Source organism: Mirounga leonina, unplaced genomic scaffold (assembly GCF_011800145.1).
Source record: "Mirounga leonina isolate KUSES-001 unplaced genomic scaffold, KU_Mleo_1.0 Mir_151, whole genome shotgun sequence".
Taxonomy (NCBI): domain Eukaryota; kingdom Metazoa; phylum Chordata; class Mammalia; order Carnivora; family Phocidae; genus Mirounga; species Mirounga leonina.
Window position 1 is genome coordinate 22741109 of NW_023270377.1, and position 21457 is coordinate 22762565.

Sequence of the window (21457 nt, forward strand, 5' to 3'; positions counted from 1 at the left end):
CAACAGGACATATGTGTCCTTATATTATGTATCTAGGACCAAGAGAACAGAAAGGAGGTTTGGTTTATAGATAGGAATTTTTTTAGGTTGCTTGAGTATTTGCAAAGAGCGAAAAGGAGGTACATACATTCCAGCCAAAGGAATGTGAGCCAAGATATAAACATGTGAAAAGATTTCACTGAATGTAGAACATAGTGGTACAGAAGCAAGGGGTACAACAGAGCTAGAAAAATAGGCTAGAGCTAGATTGGGAAGAGCCAAATGTGTCTTGAGGTCTTAAAATACAATTAAAGATTTTAAAGCAGAAATAAAATATCAAGTCATTTTTAGAAAGAGTACTATAATGGCAGTAGAGGAGATAAGTTCTTTTTTTTTTTTAAGATTTTATTTATTTATTTGATAGAGATAGACAGAAGAGCACAAGCAGAGGGAGTGGCAGAGGGAAAGGGAGAAGCAGGCTCTGCACTGAGCAGGGAACCCGATGCGGGACTCGATCCCAGGACCCTGAGATCATGACCTGAGCCGAAGGCAGACGCTTAACCATCTGAGCCACCCAGGCGCCCGAGGAGATAAGTTCTAATTGGTAGAACAATTGGAGGCAGAGAGACTAGTAGGAAGCTATTAGGGGAGCTTAGTGACAAATGATGGACTTTGGCTGAAATAAATGGCTGCTCAACTCATTTTGGATATAGAATATACAGTCTTAAGTGATTGACTGAATGTAATAGTAAGTGGTAAAAATAACTTAAGATTCACAGATCATCTTAGGTGATTATATGGATGATAATGTCACTAACCAAAATGGAAGAAAGAAGAAGGTGAGGGTGGAGGGGAAGGGGATGGTGGAATAGGGAATTGGCTTTGAGACCAGCTAAATTTGAGGTGCTCACAAAACATGCAAGTTGGATGTCCTATTTTATGAGGTACTCTGAATTAACAGTTATCGCACTGAGATAATGTCAGTCATTTTAAATTAAAGTTGAATTCAGAGCATAAATATTGTTAAATACATTGGGTGCATAAATCTAATAAAAAGTTCTATTATTTACTCTTAGACTGTGAAATGCCATTGATATGAAAAAATAATATAAAATGAATATGACCTAGTCATGGTCATATAAAAAATTGCTGAAATTGTTTAAGATTTAAACCCATCAGCACAAGCACTAATGTTTACAATCCATTCACCATATAATTGTGAATAGCAAGAAAAAATAAATTATTAGATACCATTCCACATGCATCAACTTTTAAAGATAAGGTCTTGGCAAGTTTAAGTGAGGCAACCCATCAAGTAATGGCAGAAATCGCTGGAACCACTGATTACTTATACTTCATCAAGTCTTGCCACCTCTAATTAATTAAACTGAATTACAAGTATATGTGTGAATATAATATAGTTTGAAAATCTGAATAAAATACTAAATAAAACAAACATATATATTGGTACTTGTTCTAACCATCTTCCCTGACATTCTACATTACAAAGATTAACCTTTGTTTTTTTGTTTTTGTTTTTGTTTTTTACCTTTGTTTTTAACTTTCATTTCCCTTTCTATCACACAGTAGGTAATAGGCAATACCAGTATTTAGCTAAGCCAGAAAGTGGAGTGAGACATGGTTTCCATGTTTACTGGAATATTATTACTGCAATGTCATTTCATGGAAATTTGACTTGCCTTATCATAATATATTCCAGAAAAAGTTTTATGCAAAAACTGAATGACTTGCTTGTTCTAAAAACTGAAACATGGATGTCCTAAGGGAGACAAGCATTGTTTTGTTTTTACCAACCTTAGTTAATAGGTGGGATTTTTATACATTTTTGGCACTACAAAAAATTGCTATATATAATTATAATATGTCTAGCAATGCCTTCTTGTAAGTCACTGTGGTTATTACTATGGATCTAGATAATTAAAACAGAATGAAAAACTGTTATAGCCCCAGAAGGGCAACTGTCTTCTCTCTGAGTTTATGAAACACCAGAATTGAAAATGCTTTGTGCATCATCTGTGACCAGCGAAAAGACCTTTCCATAATTTTAGCTGTAAGCTGACCCAAAAAACAAGTCAGAACATCTTCCGGAAGATGACAGCTGCTCAACAAACCCAAAGTGTCTAGACAAAGTTAGTTTAAGGCTAAAGACAGATACATGCAAGGGCACTAAAGATAATCTGAAATAAATTGAAAATCTAATCTCCTAATTAGATGATATATTTATTCATGGAACACACCCAAAAAACATAAACAGATCATTAAAATGTATGTTTACATTTACTGTAAACTCATGTACCTCTTCCTTCTTAAAAGGTAATGGCATAAATATTATCATTATTTAATGGAAGTTAACGGAATACCTTATTATATTGTAAACCTCAAAACCAGCAGAATATATCCTCATAGTGTAAAAAGTGTTTTAAAGTATTCTGTACACTACTTATACACAGTGATTACACACATTTTTTAATCTGTATATAATTATTATCCTCCTAAAGAGAATTTTCTTGAAGCTTCAAGAAACTGCAAGTTCTTTGCCTGTTTGGAGAACATAAACATCATACCAGTTACAATACCATTTAAATTTATTTTAAATATACGTTATAAAATACCAGTTAAATTTATAGTCATAAAAGCAATTTAATATTTAATTTGAAAACTCACATTTTAAAATATAACTAGCAGTTTCTTATAAGCATATATAATTTATAGCCAAAACAATAAGAGAAATTAAGCTTTATATTGACCCATGTCTAAAAATTACACTTCTAAAATGCCCCCTTTTTTGCATTAGAAGTTATTTAGTTACTTTATCTTTATTTCTGGTTTCTGCTTCCATGGAAGGGCATGGAATAGAGCTGACATGAATCTAACCACTTGCCAGATGGTGTACACAGTTGTGATTGTGTTCACAGTACACTCTAAGAGGTCTTATCCAAATCTAAGCCTACTTGGAAGTTTAATAGGCATCCCAAACATAAAATGCCCAGTTCCAGATTCCAAAGCTTCCCCTCCCTTACCTTTTCCCTTAAAAATTAATGGCCACTGTATCTTCATTGGCTCTGACCAAAAACCTTGGACTGACTCATCTTTAAATCCTCTCTCTCACTCCACGTCCAGCCTATCAGAAAATCCTGTTGATTTTCTCATCAAAAAATAAAAATCTTACCATTTAGCCTCTATACCATTGTCATCCTAGCCCAGAAAATCTTCATAACTCTCTTGGATTATTGAAATAGTTTCTAACCAGTCTGCCAGCTTCTACCTACCCTTAACCCCTATGACAGTCTAATATCCACACAGCAGTCATAGTGATCCTGTTATGTAAATCAAATCAGGTAATTTTCAAAGTCCTCCGACAGCTTTCCAGCATTCTCAGAATAAAATTCAATGTTCTCTTTACTGCCATCCAGAAGGCCCTTAAGTCAAACCCTTTTTGGTCTCCAAGTACCTAACGTCATTTTCTCCTCCTCTTTTCTAAGCTCACCTACTCTGTTTATCCTAGTCTCCTTCTTGGAACATTTTGGACATGTTCCCATCTTAAGAGCTTTGCATTTGCTGTTCCCCCAACTCTGATTTCCATCCTTAGTTCTCTGCATGTCTCACTTCCTCACCTAACTTCAGGTTTCCATTATATGTCACCTTCTCAGAACAGCCCTGACTTCTCTCTTTAAACCTGAAGCCATCCTGCACTCCATTTCCTTGCGTCCTCCTTTACGTTTTTCTCCAGCACTTATGGCCATCAAACATACCATAGCATAGATGTGTTCATTATTGGTTTATTACCTGTTCCTTACAACAAATATAAGCTCCCTGGGAACAGATTTCTGTGTATTTAGTTAATTGCCCACAATAGTGCCTGATAAACGCTCAATAAATTTTTCTTGAATGAATGAGTAAATATGAAAGTACTATCAGCCTTTTTAAATCTTATTTCATTCATCTTACATAGCCTAACTCCTCTGTTTTCACAGAAATATAGTGCATTGGTCAGGGCAATTAAAGCAGTACCACAGACAAAGCTTGATGAAGGTCGGGAACTCACCAAGCAACAGATGACTCAAGAACACATGTTCCTTCTAGCATGTGATTCATCACTTTCAAAGTCCTTTGATTCCAGCTAGGAAAATGAGGATGGAGACAGCATAATACCAATGGAAGCTTTAGGGGATGGGTCTGGTAGTGGTGTACACTGGCTTTGGTCAGAATTGGTATCACACAGTTTAGCTTAGTTAAGAAGGCTGGGAGATATAATCTTCCAATGGGCCCAAGGAAGAGAAAACTGGGATGGTGAGCATCTAGCCAGTTTGCCACACATACACTAGAAAAGCACTAACATTTCATGTTCTTTTTTTTTTTACTTTTATAAAATACTTTATAGCAATACAAGCCTTTCTCAAGAAACAAGAAAGGTCTCAAGTATACAATCTAACCCTACACCTAAAGGAGCTGGAGAAAGAACAGCAAATAAAGCCTAAACCCAGCAGGAGAAGAGAAATAATAAAGATCAGAGCAGAAATCAATGAAATAGAAACTAAAAGAACAGTAGAACAGATCAACGAAACTAGGAGCTGGTTCTTTGAAAGAATTAACAAGATTGATAAAACCCTGGCCAGACTTATCAAAAAGAAAAGAGAAATGACCCAAATCAACAAAATCATGAATGAAAGAGGTGAGATCACAACCAACACCAAAGAAATACAAACAATTATAAGAACATATTATGACCAACTCTATGCCAGCAAATTAGATAACCTGGAAGAAATGGATGCATTCCTAGAGATGTATCAACTACCAAAGCTGAACCAGAAAGAAATAGAAAACCTGAACAGACCTATAACCACTAAGGAAATTGAAGCAGTCATCAAAAATCTCCCAAAAAACAAAAGCCCAGGGCCAGATGGCTTCCCAGGGGAATTCTACCAAACATTTCAAGAAGAATTAATACCTATTCTTCTGAAACTGTTCCAAAAAATAGAAATGGAAGGAAAACTTCCAAACTCATTTTATGAGGCCAGCATTACCTTGATCCCCAAACCAGACAAAGACCCCATCAAAAAGGAGAATTACAGACCAATATCCCTGATGAACATGGATGCAAAAATTCTCACCAAAATACTAGCCAATAGGATCCAACAGTACATTAAAAGGATTATTCACCACAACCAAGTGGGCTTTATTCCTGGGCTGCAAGGTTGGTTCAACATCCGCAAATCAATCAATGTGATACAATACATTAACAAAAGAAAGAACAAGAACCATAGGATCCTCTCAATAGATGCAGAAAAAGCTTTTGACAAAGTACAGCATTCTTTCTTGATCAAAACTCTTCAGAGTATAGGCATAGAGGGTACATACCTCAATATCATAAAAGCCATCTATGAAAAACCTACAGCAAATATCATTCTCAATGGGGAAAAACTGAGAGCTTTCCCCCTAAGGTCAGGAACGCAGCAGGGATGTCCACTATCACCACTGCTATTCAACATAATATTGGAAGTCCTAGCCACAGGAATCAGACAACAAAAAGAAATAAAAGGCATCCAAATTGGCAAAGAAGAAGTCAAACTCTCACTCTTTGCAGATGATATGATACTTTATGTGGAAAACCCCAAAGCCTCCACCCCAAAACTGCTAGAACTCGTATAGGAATTCAGTAAAGTGGCAGGATATAAAATCAATGCACAGAAGTCAGTGGCATTCCTATACACCAACAACAAGACAGAAGAAAGAGAAATTAAGGAGTCGATCCCATTTACAATTGCACCCAAAACCATAAGATACCTAGGAATAAATCTAACCAAAGAGACAAAGGATCTGTACTCAGAAAACTATGAAATACTCATGAAAGAAATTGAGGAAGACACATGGAGATGGAAAAACATTCCATGCTCATGGATTGGAAGAACAAATATTGTGAAGATGTCAATGCTACCTAGAGCAATCTACACATTTAATGCAATCCCCATCAAAATATCATCCACTTTTTTCAAAGAAATGGAACAAATAATCCTAAAATTTGTATGGAACCAGAAAAGACCCCGCATAGCCAGAGGAATGGTGAAAAAGAAAAGGAAAGCTGGTGGCATCACAATTCTGGACTTCCAGCTCTATTACAAAGCTGTCATCATCAAGACAGTATGGTACTGGCACAAAAACAGACACATAGATCAATGGAACAGAATAGAGAGCCCAGAAATGGACCCTCAACTCTATGGTCAACTCATCTTTGACAAAGCAGGAAAGAATGTCCAATGGAACAAAGACAGTGTCTTCAACAAATGGTGTTGGGAAAATTGGATAGCCACATGCAGAAGAATGAAACTGGACCATTTCCTTACAAAACACACAAAAGTAGACTCAAAATGGTTGAAAGACCTAAATGTGAGACAGGAGTCCATCAAAATCCTAAAGGAGAACACAGGCAGCAACCTCTTTGACCTCAGCCGAAGCAACTTCTTCCTAGAAACATCACCAAAGGCAAGGGAAGCAAGGGCAAAAATGAACTATTGGGACTTCATCAAGATAAAAAGCTTTTGCAAAGCAAAGGAAACAGTCAACAAAACCAATAGACAACCGACAGAATGGGAGAAGATATTTGCAAATGACATATCAGATAAAGGACTACTATCCAAAATCTATAAAGAACTCATCAAACTCAACACCCAAAGAACAAAGAATCCAATCAAGAAATGGGCAGAAGACATGAACAGACATTTTTCCAAAGAAGACATCCAAATGGCCAACAGACACGTGAAAAAGCGCTCAATATCGCTCGGCATCAGGGAAATCCAAATCAAAACCTCAATGAGATACCACCTCACACCAGTCAGAATGGCTAAAATTAACAAGTCAGGAAACGACAGATGTTGGCGAGGATGCGGAGAAAGGGGAACCCTCCTACACTGCTGGTGGGAATGCAAGCTGGTGCAGCCACTCTGGAAAACAGTATGGAGGTTCCTCAAAAAGTTGAAAATAGAGCTACCATATGATCCAGCAACTGCACTACTGGGTATTTACCGCAAAGATACAAAAGTAGGGATCCGAAAGGGTACGTGCACCCCGATGTTTATAGCAGCAATGTCCACAATAGCCAAACTATGGAAAGAGCCAAGATGTCCATCGACAGATGAATGGATAAAGAAGAAGTGGTATATATATACAATGGAATATTATGCAGCCATCAAAAGGAATGAGATCTTGCCATTTGCAACGACATGGATGGAACTGGAGGGTATTACGCTGAGCGAAATAAGTCAAACAGAGAAAGACATGTATCATATGATCTCACTGATACGAGGAATTCTTAATCTCAGGAAACAAACTGAGGGTTGCTGGAGTGAGGGGTGGGGTGGGAGAGATGGGGTGACTGGGTGATAGACACTGGGGAGGGTATGTGCTCTGGTAAGTGCTGTGAATTGTGCAAGACTGTTGAATCTCAGATCTGTACCTCTGAAACAAATAATGCAATATATGTTAAGAAAAAAAAAAAAAAAGAAGAAGGTAGCAGGAGGGGAAGAATGAAGTGGGGGAAATCGGAGGGGTAGACAAACCATGAGAGACGATGGACTCTGAGAAACAAACTGAGGGTTCTAGAGGGGAGGGGGGTGGGAGGATGGGTTAGCCTGGTTGTGGGTATTGAGGAGGGCACATTCTGCATGGAGCACTGGGTGTTATACTCAAACAATGAATCATGGAACACTACATCTAAAACTAATGATGCAATGTATGGGGATTAACATAAGAATAAAAAATAAATAAATAAATAAATAAAAAATACTTTAAAATTTATGATGCATGGCATGCCTATGGAGAACCATGATGGAAACAAAGTAGAATGATGGGATTGAGCATGACTAGAGGAATGAAGAGAGAAGTATTAGCTACATTTTTTAAGAACTGCCTCTCTGGGTAGGTAATATTTGAGCTGAGATATTAGAGATGAAAAAGTCACACATGCAAAAATGAGAGGTGAAACAACACAAGTAGAGGGAAGAAACTAGTACACAGACCTGGGGCAGAAGTAAATGCGGCATGTTTGCAGAATAGTGCGAAGACTGAGGTGGCAGAGGGTACTGGGCAGGGAATGTGAGGGAGCATCTGGCCAGAGGTAGGCAGGAGACGACTTGCAGAGCCTGGTATGCCACATGATGAAGTTTGGATTTTATTTTAAAATAAGGGGAAGACATTATTGTATTTAAAGCAGGGAATCTTATGGCCTGATTTATATTTTTAAAAGATCTATTTGGTTATTGTGAAGGGAGTGAATTATTATAGGGTAAGGTAGAGTGAATTAGTAGGCTTTTGAAATAGGAGAGATATAAAATATATAAATGTATTCTGGAGGAAGTGCCTATCAGACTTAATGGTAGATTTGATGGTGGGAAATGCAGGGTGAGAGAATGAGCAATCCCAATGACTCCTAGGCCTTTAGCTTGAGTAAATTCACAGTTCACATTTTGCTTTTACAAAAATGAGGAAGATTAGAAGACCAGGTTTTCTGGCAGAAAAAGAAAAAGAATTCTTTCTGGGCATGACATTTTGGAGAAATTTATTAGATACCGAAGTTCAGGGGAGAAGTCAATGGTAGAGAGATCACCATGGGGATTATCACCATATGGAGAGTATTTATAGCCTGAGGATGGAAGAGGCCACCTGGGGAAGTGTAGCAGTGAGAAGAAGAAGCTGTAGGGCTGAGCCAGGAAGGAGTCGAGGGAGGCTGAATCAATCAACCAGAAGTCTGGCAGAAAGGAACCTCCCCCTGAAGATGCTGAGCAGGACAGCTTGGGAGTCAGCAGGAAAACCAGGACCATACAAATAATGGGAGTCAGGAGAGGAAAAGCAGGTGTGGTAGGTTGTATTGACTGAACCTGAGAGGTAAAGAAAACAAGAACAGTTAAGTGGGACTGGTGGTAGGCACTGAAAGAGCAAATGACTGATAAAACTAGCTTCAGGACAGAGAAAAGAAAGGAAACTCCACTGGAGGGGAGAACAGAAAGAACAAGTAGAGGATGTTAGTGCCATCTGCACTGCTGCCAACCTTTTTGGTAAAATGAGCAGAGCAGCTTCTAAGGAAACAGCATAGGTGTGGTGGGGGCTTGTCTGGCCAAGAAAAAAAAAAAGTATTTTTAACTAACAGGAGTTACTGAAGGACATTTTCTATGCTGAAAGGAACCATCCTGTGAAAGTAGGAAAAAGACTTCTACCTAAATCAGAACTTAAAAATTCTCTTAACTAATCTGATTTAAAATCCTTCTGGTTCTTCGACCTATGAAATTGCACTCTATAAAAATGCAAATTAGTACAACATTAAGAATTTTTTAATTATCTGGAATTTAATATGCATTTATTTTATTTTGACCTTGTTAGAAAAACAGTAAAAGTACATTTTAATATAGCTGTTTTTCCAAGGAAAAAACATATAATTAACAAATTCTGTATATAAATACAATCTAATTAATTATTTTAATATCTAAGTTTAAAGCAATTATCAAGGGAAAAAAGGATATTGGCCAAACTCATACATTATATAGTTGTATGTTACTGGCAAACTTGTATGCCTGATTGTAAAAATAGACACTATTTCCTCAGTATTTTTCTTTAAAATAATTACATGGCTTATTCACTGTTTAGGGGTTTGCTTTTGAGTTAACCAGACCTGATACAAATTCTTTCTCCGTGACTCTCAAAATCTCTGAGCTTCATTTGTGTGTGTGTGTGTGTGTGTGCGTGTGTGAGAGAGAGAGAGAGAGAGAGAGAGAGAGAGAAGTGGGAAAATAATAAATGCCCTATAGAAATACAAAGGTTAAATATAGCATGTATAAACCAGCTGAATTCTAGCATTTATAGATGCTTATTGTTATTACTGATACTTTTATTATTATTATTATTATTATTATTATTTTGATTAAGAAATCTATACACCACAGAGGAAGAACTTAATTTCTGTTGATGGTAACTGACAAACAAAAATAGTTACTTATAAAACAAAAGCCTTTTCTTTATTCCTTAAAGAAACATATCAAGAAGTCAATAAACATTTTATTACAGAACCATAAAGTACCAAACCCTTCTGTGTGTGTATGTGGGGTCCGGGAGTGAGTGATTTGGTTTTAAAATTAATAGAGAATACAAAATTATTTGAGCAACACTGAAAATTTATAACTGAATTTTATATTATGGCTAGTTAATGGTTGGTAGCATAGAATGACAGTATAGAGAAAGAAGTAGAATAAAATAGTGGGGAGAGAAGCAAGCATGTGACAATGAAGAAACAGTGGTATAAGGAAGTAGCAACTGAGACAAACTGGAAATGAAGAAGACAGGCAAGAAAAGGCTCAGGTAAATGAGTTGTCCCAAAGTCATAGCTTATTCCTCCTTTGAGGTATGTTACTCTAAAAGATTAGTGATTATTCTTTCTACTAGTGATTGATTTTTTTTTTTTTTTTACTGCCTAACTTATAATGTTAGTCTTCTCTCCTAATGGGCTAACTAGTGAAAATTGTGACAGAGAAATTATTCCCTGGTAGTAGTAGTAGTAGTAGTTACACCAGGGCAGCTGTCTTTCCAAAGGCTGGAAATGAAGCTGAAATCCAGATTTTGTCTTTTACTAAAAGTTAAATATTTCCCTCCTTATCTTCTCTTCATTTTCATTTAATAGAAGTTTTTCCCTTAACCTCAACTTAATTGTTGGATTGACCAGCATTTGTTATTTTCTCTGTAAAACACACTAGTTGTGCTCATTGCACCTTGATTGCTCAGAGCTCTCAGACCATGCCCCCGTAGAGCAGCACAGGCTACGCCCACCAGCTAAGGTCCATGATTACACAGAGTTCCAAGGAGTTTGTTACTAACCCTCCTTATAAGCCAGTTGGGCTTGTTATTGTAATGTAATTAAAGATTAATCAAGGTGATGAAATATGAGTGGGATAAGGAGAGCTGCTCTCAATGAAAATTAAATTAATGCTATGGAAAGGTGAGAGGATCTTCTTCCGGGTGTCTCAAGTTCTTGTTCCAGATTAAGGAAATCACAAAATTGAAACTGTAAGCGATACATTATTTGTATAGCTTATGCAAGAAATACGGTGTAGAATTCCAATCAATAGTCACTTAATCAAAGAAAAAGCCATGGCCTTACATCAAAAGACTGGCATGGGAATGTAAATGCATTGTTTTAAGTCCAAGTAGAATACTTAAGGTATGAATGTGTCATTTTTATGGCTTCCTTTACTAACAGACCCTTTCAATTCATTAACTTACTGGTTTTGATCAGGGCAGATAAGATCATATCTGCTGTACTTGTAAGATACCACAGACAATAAATATTCTTGCTACATGGAAATAATCAAACACATAGAATTTAGAAAATAAATAACACATCCAGTCATTGGGAGCAGAGAAAAGTTTGCAAAAGAAAAAAAAAAAAATACTCACCACAGGTCACTGTATGTAAGTTATTAGAGTTGGTTAACATTTTATTCTGAGACATTTGTCCTCATTAAATACAATAGGAGCAATTACATTATGTTTGCCACATATTTTTTACAAATCTAAAATTTCTTGAAGATTGATGACATAAAATTGGGAATATATGAACAAATGTAAGAAAATAATATTACTTACCTAAACCATAATTAAAATGATATATCCATGATCATATATAAAAGCTACTCCTAAAATTTTAATATACCACAGAACCATATGATAGAATATATATATACAGATTATCCACATTAATATTTTTCTTGAAAACTGAATATGAGTAAAAATTTTATAAGACTCAAAATAAGTTTCCCATATATATATAAGTATGCAGATTCGTAAAATAATGCATTTTAATAAATGCCAAGTAATAAGATTTGTCTTTAAACTGATGTGATTATGGTTCACAAAACTATAGTCTTCAAAAACAAAATAAATGATTTGTTAATGAGGACAAACCAGTAATTGGTAAAACTGTAAGTAAAACAATCAAATGAAATGCATAGTTGCTGAGATCCCGTCTTTAAAAGAAATCCTACAAACCTCTCTAGAAACGATGATCTGTGCTTCAAGCCTACACACACAGCCTCTACAGTAAAGACACACAGCAGTGCACTCAGTCTGCACTGCCACCAAGTGCCTAAACCAGTTAGTTTTAAGATTCTTGCAGCAGCTATAAGCAGATTCTTTTGCTGTTATGAGTAGCAATTTGGAAACAGGCTAAGAGCAAACCACTTTGACCTTGAATGACTGTAAGAGCAACACAATTTAGACATGACAATAAAATCCCAAAGGCATTAGTAAAACATCAAGAATCCTACCAGCTCACTGGAAGCTCATGAAGTCTAAAAATGTTATTCAGCTTGTAGTCAAATTTTGCTGGACCAATATTTTCTTTACATAAATACAGGTTTGGATTTGGTTGCATATCTGTGGGAAATTCTGAATCCTAGAGGAAAAAGAAAAAACAAGAGCTCTGTGTAAAATAGCCATATCACTGTACACTACACATTGATACCATCTTATTTAACATTAAATTACAACATAAATATTACTATTATATTCCCTCAGGAGTTACCTTAAGTCCTTCATTTCCTATTCTAGTTTTGAGAAAGCATGCAAAAAAGATAAAATGTTAAATAAGGCACATATCTTTTTGCATAAGTCTAAACTGCATGCAACATGGAAAAATTATCTAAAAACATCCCCTATTAAATTACAATGAAGTACAATATGGTATTGTCTTATATTATTGGTCAATTGTCCTTTTTCAATAAGTTTCCATCCCCAACAGTAATGTCAGCAAAATCTGTGATTATTCTTATACCCCTTTTGTCTTCTATAAATGGTGAACCAAAAACACTGTCACTGGGAAACAGAATAATAACATAAATTATTGGATTAATTATAGTTTTCTTCTTAAACCTGAAAACACAGAGCTAATTTAAAGGCACTTACTAAAGGTAAAATATTTGTCATAATTATTTTAAATCTCACATACAGTAGGATCCACATCTGCCAAGCAATTGTAACTGGTGATCAAAGATCATTTTTAGTCCATGAGAAAGTAGCAGTGGAAGGAAAATATGCTATAAACAGGCACTTAATTAACGCTTAATAATGGATGGATTAATTGCTCAACTCTACAAAAGAAGGAAGTAATCAATCAACTTATTCTTAATGCTTTGGAATTGCCTTTAGAGAGGGAGGTATATCATTTGTTTGTGTACTCATTCATTCAAAAATATTTATAAGTGCTACTTTATCCCAAACATTATTCTAGGCATGGGGAATCCACCAATGAACAAAGCAGATAAAAAGTCTTGCCCCTGTGGAGGTTATATTAGAGTCAGAAAATGATAAAACCAATTTTTATGAATGAAGTATTTTTCTGATTAACAAAGTAACACATATGCATATAGAAATATCATGCATTCCATATACTACAAAGAAAAAAATTTAAAAAATCTTATTTTCACCACAGAGATATTAATAATTACTATTAGCACTTTGATGTAATAATATGTCCCTCAAAAAATTGAGACCATATTCTATTATCCACCCTCCATTTTTCTTTTAACATTGTACCGCTGTATTTTCACTCTATTTAGTCTATTTTGAAAGAATAAATGCCATATTTTATTTAACATTCAGTTATCTTTGTTTTCCTTATGATTACCAATGCTATGAACAGACTTTTCTGTCTATAAATCTGCCCTTCACTGATTATATTCTTAAAGCACAATTCTAAAAGTAAAAATAATTTGAATAAAATACTTAACAAAAAACATGATTCCTCTTCACAGATTGCTCTTCAGAAATGTTATAGGAATTTATATACTGCCTGTCATATAATACTGTGTGCAATTCACCACAACTTTGTTAATGCTATCCATACATACAGACACACACTTACATTTAAAATAATACATTCAGGGATGGGCTAAATGGGTAATGGGTATTAAGGAGGGCACGTGTTATAATAAGCACTGGGTGCTGTATGTAAGTGATGAATCACTAAATTCTGCTCCTGAAACCAATATTATACTATATGTTAACTAACTAGAATTTAAATAAAAACTTGAAACAAAAAAAAATAACTGAAATAAAATAATACATTCAGTAAACTATTTCTTTGACTAATACTTATCATTGAGTGTCTACTTCATGACAGGCACTGGTTTTAGCTCTTACGTCTTTGAACAAAATAGACAAAATGCCCTTCCTTGTGGAGATTGCATTCTAGCATGAGGACACCATGGACGATAAAAATGATAAACATGTAAATTATATTATATCTATAAGGTAAAAAGTCTTAGGGAAAATTGTTGCTAATTCATATAAAAACTACAATATTGACATTTCTTAAATTGATTGAGTAGGTTTAGTTTTTGTGTTTCTTTTTTTCTTTTTTTACTTTATCTTTTCTGAAATGTATGTTTATGCCTTTTATCCATTTTACTATCATTGTGATGAAAATTCACTTTAATAATGTTTCTTGGGTTGGAAATGGAGGGAGGGTAAACTATTATGCCAGAAAATGTAGCAAGGTGAATCCGAATCCAGTCTTATATAATTTTTTGACTACATGGAAAAATCTAGAACCATAAACTTATTATCCACAGCAATTTTTACAAGCACTATTAAACCAATCATTATATAAAACTAAAACAATGAGACATTTAATAAAATCTAATCAACCAAGCTTAATAAAACCAAATCAGCTACAGCCTCTTTGGTATAGCTGAAAATACAGGAAAACATAATAATACCTGAACAACTATTTAAAGGAAGATTTTTAAGAGCAGTGAAGGCCTAGAAACAGCAATCCTATCTAAACATAAATGCACTTGCAGAAGCAAAATGTAAGACCCTTTGCATCGCCCAGTATGTATACTGAAATGTTCCAGGAAACAAAAGCAAATAAATGGGCAGGCAGGATCAGTGAGGCAAATGCAGGATACATAAATAAGGACTGTGCATAGAGAACAGAGAGAGTAAAATAAATTTTAAAACTATTCGTTCAAGCTACATACCATTATCATTTCTCTGTATTGACAAGGTACAACTGGAGGGTAAAGCTAAACTCTCAATAATACGCTTTGATAGGTCAGTAGTTCTTTACTCTGCCTACCCGTTGAAATCATCAGGCAGCTTTTTAGAAAATACCAGTATCACTGCATCCCACCCCAGACCAATTAAGTAATAATTTCCCAGGGTAAGGCTCTGATGTTGGTATTTATTTTAAAGTTCCCCATGTGAAATAAAAGTCAGGATTGAAAAAAAAAAAAAATCCTGGCTTTCCCTAGGGATTGAGTTCCACCACATACTAGCATGTGAATTTAGACAAGCTATTTAACAAACTTTTTAGGATGCATTTTTCTATCTGTAAAATACAACCAAAATCACACCTGATTAATAGGCTGCTGTGGGGATTAAGTGAGATAATCTCTGTAAAGCAGTAATCACATTCTTGGCACCTAATAAATCTTTAATAATCATTAGCTATTTCTGCAGATATTTTTATTATTGCTGCAATTAGTGGCACATGTTAATTTCAGCCAATTAATAAATTCATTATGAATTATATTATTCTCTATTTATTTATTATAAAATATTTTATCCAACTCAACTTTCAGGTTTAATATTCTCCTGGGATATTGATTAAGGCAGATTTTAGTATGATCCCACCTGTCAGAATCCCGGTCCCATATCTAGTTAACTGTTGATTATCTCTGTTTGTTCCAGGATCGATAATAAAAGGAAATCTTGCTTCACTAGCCAGCCAGTAGGAATCAAATATAGTCTCCCTGCCTATATATTCAAAGGATGAAAAACCGGATGGGTAACTCTTGCTATTTCAGTGATGTATCAGTTAGGCATTCCCTGCATCTATCCTGATTAGGAAGCCAAACTATCTACTGGGCCTCCCTCCACAGGAGTCTCTTAGGTATCCAGGTGTCTTTCAGGCCCTGTATCTATGCCATTCTACTCATGTCTGCTTCTCTATCTTGTTCTTTGCTTTCCATTGATCTAACATTCAAGGGAATTACCCAGACCAGTTTTGAACCTGAAGTTCAAGATTACTGACTCAACATTTGAATGTTTATTCTGTATCAGGTACTATGTTAGTTACCAGACCAAAAACAAAAGTGGAATACACTCCTTCCATTGAAGGACTCAGAGTCTCACAAAGGAGCAGCATAAATGAAAAATTACATCATTGAGAAAAGCTAGAGTATAAATATGCAGAAGATATTAAGGTGAAAAAATAAGCAATAAATCTATTGGAATGAAGTAGATATGCAGTTAAGATCACTAAATGCAGATATTGTCATTATATTGATGGATTCCATGGACTGATACAACCCTAGTGCACCAGTATGGCTTTGCTGATACTTAAAATACTGAAAGATACTCATACTACTTGCAAACAATTGAAACTGAGCATATCCTCCATGTTCCTCTCCCTCCACCATCCCTAGCCCCTTCTTCGGGTACTAACCCTTGCCCCCAACTTATTCACCATCATGCCCTTATTAAAGTAATTGCTAGCACACCTGAGCCTCCAGGACCTTTCTCCCATTTCACATCCAGCATCCATTCTGATTGGTCAGTGCCCATGTTATAATGGTTGTTAAATATTTTGATTATCACTCTAAATTTATATGTATTTATAGAGAATTAGCTCTTTGATAGATTATTAACTTAAAAAGAAATGTACACAATAGCATATAAATAAAATCATCCCATTTTTAAAAAATAAAAAGGATCTACATAGATAAGCACTAATGTATGTATAAAACATTTTGAGAGAGAGAGAGAAACCTAACAGTGGTCACGAATGGATGTGGTAAATGGATATCAGAACAAAGGGAAGAGAATCATTTACTTTTAATATTATATCTTTCTTTACTGTTTGAATATTTTACCATAAGCATGTATTGCTTTTTCTTCAATTTTCAAATAAAGTAATATATATAAGGAAACTAGACCTACACGTATGAAACACTCTTTAATTTGTACCTAATATTTTCCTTTTTTTAAAGATTTTATTCATTATTTGAGAGAGAGAGAAAAGGAGCAGCAGAGGCGGAGGAAGAGGGATATGCATACTCCCCACCGAGTGAGGAGCCCAAGCAGGGCTTGATCCCAGAACACTGAGATCATGACCTGAGCTGAAATCAAGAGCCTGATGCTCAACCGACTGGGACACCCAAGTGTCCCTGTACCAAGTATTTTCAAACCATCACTTACCTGGATATGATACCTAGATTCAAATGACTATTTAAATAAACCAATTTTGGTAGGTGTAGCAGAGACTACTGAAAGCTCGTCTGCATTTCCCTGCCTCCCTTGCAATTAAACTGAGGTAAAGCAACTGAGTTTTGAAACAGGATATGAGGAGGAATGAAGTAAGCCACCTCCAGTCCTAGCCTTTAAACATCCTGACATAGTTCACCATTTTTCTTCTCCTGCCACAATGACTTTGGAGGGCCATGTAGATGACACACAGTGTAGATGACAGATGGCTGTCCACATCCCTGTGTCACTGAATGGAGGAAAGCCACACAGTCACACCATCCACAAGCTAAGAATGAACCTTTGCTGTGAAAAGGCTTTGGATTTGCATCTTATCTCTTGCAGCAGCTAATGCTGTTTACATTGACCAATATGGTTGGGAAATGATTATGATTAATCATCAGCCATTTACATTATCTAAAGGTAGCAAGATGGTGGAGGAGTAGGCGACCTAAATTTCCTCTGATCCCAGGAATTCAGCCAGCTAGGAATCAAACCAGTCTGAACACCTAAGAACTCAACAGGAGATCGAAGAAAAGAATAGCAGCAACTCTCTGAACAGAAAAGCGACCACTTTCTGGAAGGTAGGACATGTGGAGAAGGGAATCCGAGGCGATATTCCGGAAGATAGATGGCGAGGGAGGGGGTCTCTGTCAGCCACTACCGGCAAGTGATAGAGCCGTTCACACCAAATTGGAACTTTTAGAAGTCAGCTCTGCTGAGGGACGTCACCCCAGTGGCTAAGCGGCGGGGAGGCAGGGGGAACCCTCGCTGGAACAGTGTGGTCTCAGGACCCTCGGGGTCACAGAAAGACCGGGGGTGCCTGAGTGCGGCAGAGCTCCCAGGGATCGGAGCAGGGAAGCCGGCTGCAGAGATGGAGCCCAGGCGTGGGCCCTCAGCTCGGGGTTGTCACAAACCCTGATCCGTGGCACAGTCAGGCCGCTGCTCCTCCAGCAGGGACCCAACAAGTGGCAGATCCGGGGAGACTCACCTTCCTCCCCTGGGAGGAGTGGCACGGGAGTGCACCACAGGGATCTGCTGGGTTTGGAGACTCCACACGGGGTCGGGTGCCAGAGATAGAAACTCGGTCACAGGCCAGGTGAGCACGGAGTGCGGCCGGAGACCAGGGAGATGGGAGTGACTGACTGCTTTTCTCTGGGAGCTCACTGAGGAGCGGGGCCCCGAGTTCTCGGCTCCTCTGGGGCGGAGACTGGGAGGCCACCATTTTCACTCTCCTCCTCCAGAGCTGTATGGAAAGCTTGCAGGAAACAAAAGCTCCCTAGAGCAAACCCGAGCAGATTACTTAGCCCAACCGGCAAGGGCGGGGCAATTCCGCCTCCAGCAAAGACATTTGGGAACTATGGCAACAAGCCCGGCCCCCAGAAGATCAGCAAGAACAACCAGCCAAGACCAAGTTTACCAATCAATGAGAATGGCAGAATGCCAGTACTACGGGAATACAACATATAGAATTTATGGCTTTTTTCCCCCTGATTCTTTAGTCTTTCAAAATTAATTTTTTTAATTTCCTTTTTTTTTCGAATTTTTTTTTCCCTTTTTCAACCAACATCTTATCAATCCTTTTTTTAAAAATCTTTTTTATTTTTCATTTTTAGAGTCATATTCTATCCCTTCATAGTAGTTAACCTTATTTTTGGTATATATATAAGTTGTTCTCTCTTTAAAATTTTGGGATACAGTGTCTTCTAACAGAACAAAATATACCCTAAATCTCTAGTGTATGGCTTTGTTCTAGTCTCAAGCTTGATCACATTCTCCCCTTTTTTTTTGAAATTTCTCTTCTTTCTTTTTTCAGCCAACTTCTTATCAATTCCTTTTATAAAATTTTTTATAATTTTCATCTTCACAGTCATATTCCATCGCTTCATCGTATTTACCCTTATTTTTGTACATATATAAGCTTTTCTTTCTTTAAAATATTGGGAGGCAGTTTCTTCTAACAGATGAAAATATGCCCAAAATCTAGCATGTGGTATATCTATTCACCAGCCTGATCATATTTGATCATATTCTTTTTTTAAAAAAATCTTTTTATTTTCCTTTTCTTTTTCTTTCTTTCCCTTTCTTTTCCCCTGGTTTCAGGTCTCTTCTGATTTGTTTACTGTATATTGTTCTGGGGTCATTGTTACCCTGTTAGCATTTTGTTCTCTCATTCATCTGTTCTCCTCTGGACAAAAATGACAAGATGGAAAAAAATCACCTCAAAAAAAAGAACAAGAGGCAGTACTGACTGCCAGGGACCTAATCAATATGGACATTAGTAAGATGTCAGAATTAGAGTTCAGAATGATGATTATAAAGATACTAGCTGGTCTTGAAAAAAGCATAGAAAATATTAGAGAAACCCTTTCTGGAGAAATAAAAGAACTAAAATCTAACCAAGTCAGCATCAAAAAGGCTATTAATGAGATGCAATAAAAAATGGAGGCTCTAACTGCTAGAATAAATGAGGCAGAAGAGAGAATCAGTGATATAGAAGACCGAATGATGGAAAATAAAGAAGCTGAGAAAAACAGAGATAAGCAACTACTGGATCACGAGGGCAGAATTCGAGAGATAAGTGATACCATAAGATGAAACAATATTAGAATAATTGGGATCCCAGAAGAAGAAGAAAGAGAGAGAGGGGCAGAAGGTATATTGGAGCAAATTATAGCAGAGAACTTCCCTAATTTGGGGAAGGAAACAGGCATCAAAATCCAGGAAGCACAGAGAAGCCCCCTCAAAATCAATAAAAATAGGTCAACACCCCGACATCTAATAGTAAAACTTACGAGTCTCAGAGACAAAGAGAAAATCCTGACAGCAGCTCGGGAGAAGAGATATGTAATCTACAATGGTAGAAACATTAGACTGGCAACAGACCGATCCACAGAGAGCTGGCAGGCCAGAAAGGACTGGCAGGATATATTCAGAGCACTAAATGAGAAAAATATGCAGCCAAGAATACTATATCCAGCTAGGCTGTCAGTGAAAATAGAAGGAGATATAAAATGCTTCCAGGACAAACAAAAACTAAAGGAATTTGCAAACACGAAACCAGCCCTACAAGAAATATTAAAAGGGGTCCTCTAAGCAAAGAGAGAGCCTTTAAGTAAAATAGACCAGAAAGGAACACAGACAATATACAGTAACAGTCACCTTACAGGCAATACAATGGCACTAAATTCATATCTTTCAATAGTTACCCTGTATGTAAATGGGCTAAATGCCCCAATCAAAAGACACAGGATATCAGATTGGATAAAAAAACATGACCCATCGATATGCTATCCGCAAGAGACTCATTTTAGACCCAAGACACCTCCAGATTGAAAGTGAGGGGGTGGAAAACCATTTACCATGCTAATGGACACCAAAAAAAGCTGGGGTGGCAATCCTTATATCAGACAAATTACATTTTAAACCAAAGACTATACTAAGAGATGAGGAAGGACATCATATCATACTTAAAGGGTCTATCCAACAAGAAGATCTAACAACTGTAAATATCTATGCCCCTAACATGGGCGCAGCCAATTATATAAGCCAATTAATAACAAAAGCAAAGAAACACATCGATAACAATACAATAATAGTAAGGGACTTTAACACCCCCCTCCCCTCACTGAAATGGACAGATCATCTAAGCAAAAGATCAACAAGTAAATAAAGACTTTAAATGACACACTGGACCAAATGGACTTCACAGATATATTCAGAACATTCCATCCCAAAGCAACAGAATACACATTCTTCTCTAGTGCCCATGGAACATTCTCCAGAATAGATCACATCCTAGGTCACAAATCAGGTCTCCACTGCTACCAAAGGATTGGGATCATTCCCTGTATATTTTCAGACCACAATGCTTTGGAACTAGAACTCAATCACAAGAGGAAAGTCGGAAAGAACTCAAATACATGGAGGCTAAAGAGCATCCTACTGAAGAATGAATGGGTCAACCAGGAAATTAAAGAAGAATTTTAAAAATTCATGGAAACAAATGAAAATGAAAACACAACTGTCCAAAATCTTTGGGATGCAGCAAAGGCAGTCCTAAAAGGAAAGTATATAGCAATACAAGCCTCTCTCAAGAAACAAGAAAGGTCTCAAATACACAACCTAACCTTACACCTAAAGGAGCTGAAGAAAGAACAGCAAATAAAGCCTA

The 21457-nt window shown here is 36.6% G+C and overlaps 1 protein-coding gene across 1 annotated transcript in view; it reads right to left on the minus strand.

Moving 5' to 3' along the window:
• SPAG16 (sperm associated antigen 16) overlaps window positions 1–21457 on the minus strand; it is a 944389-nt gene that overhangs the window by 785585 nt on the left and 137347 nt on the right. The window contains exon 10 of the mRNA XM_035007221.1: window positions 12303–12430. Coding sequence (XP_034863112.1) covers window positions 12303–12430 — 128 coding nt within the window. The remainder of the gene's footprint in view (window positions 1–12302; window positions 12431–21457) is intronic.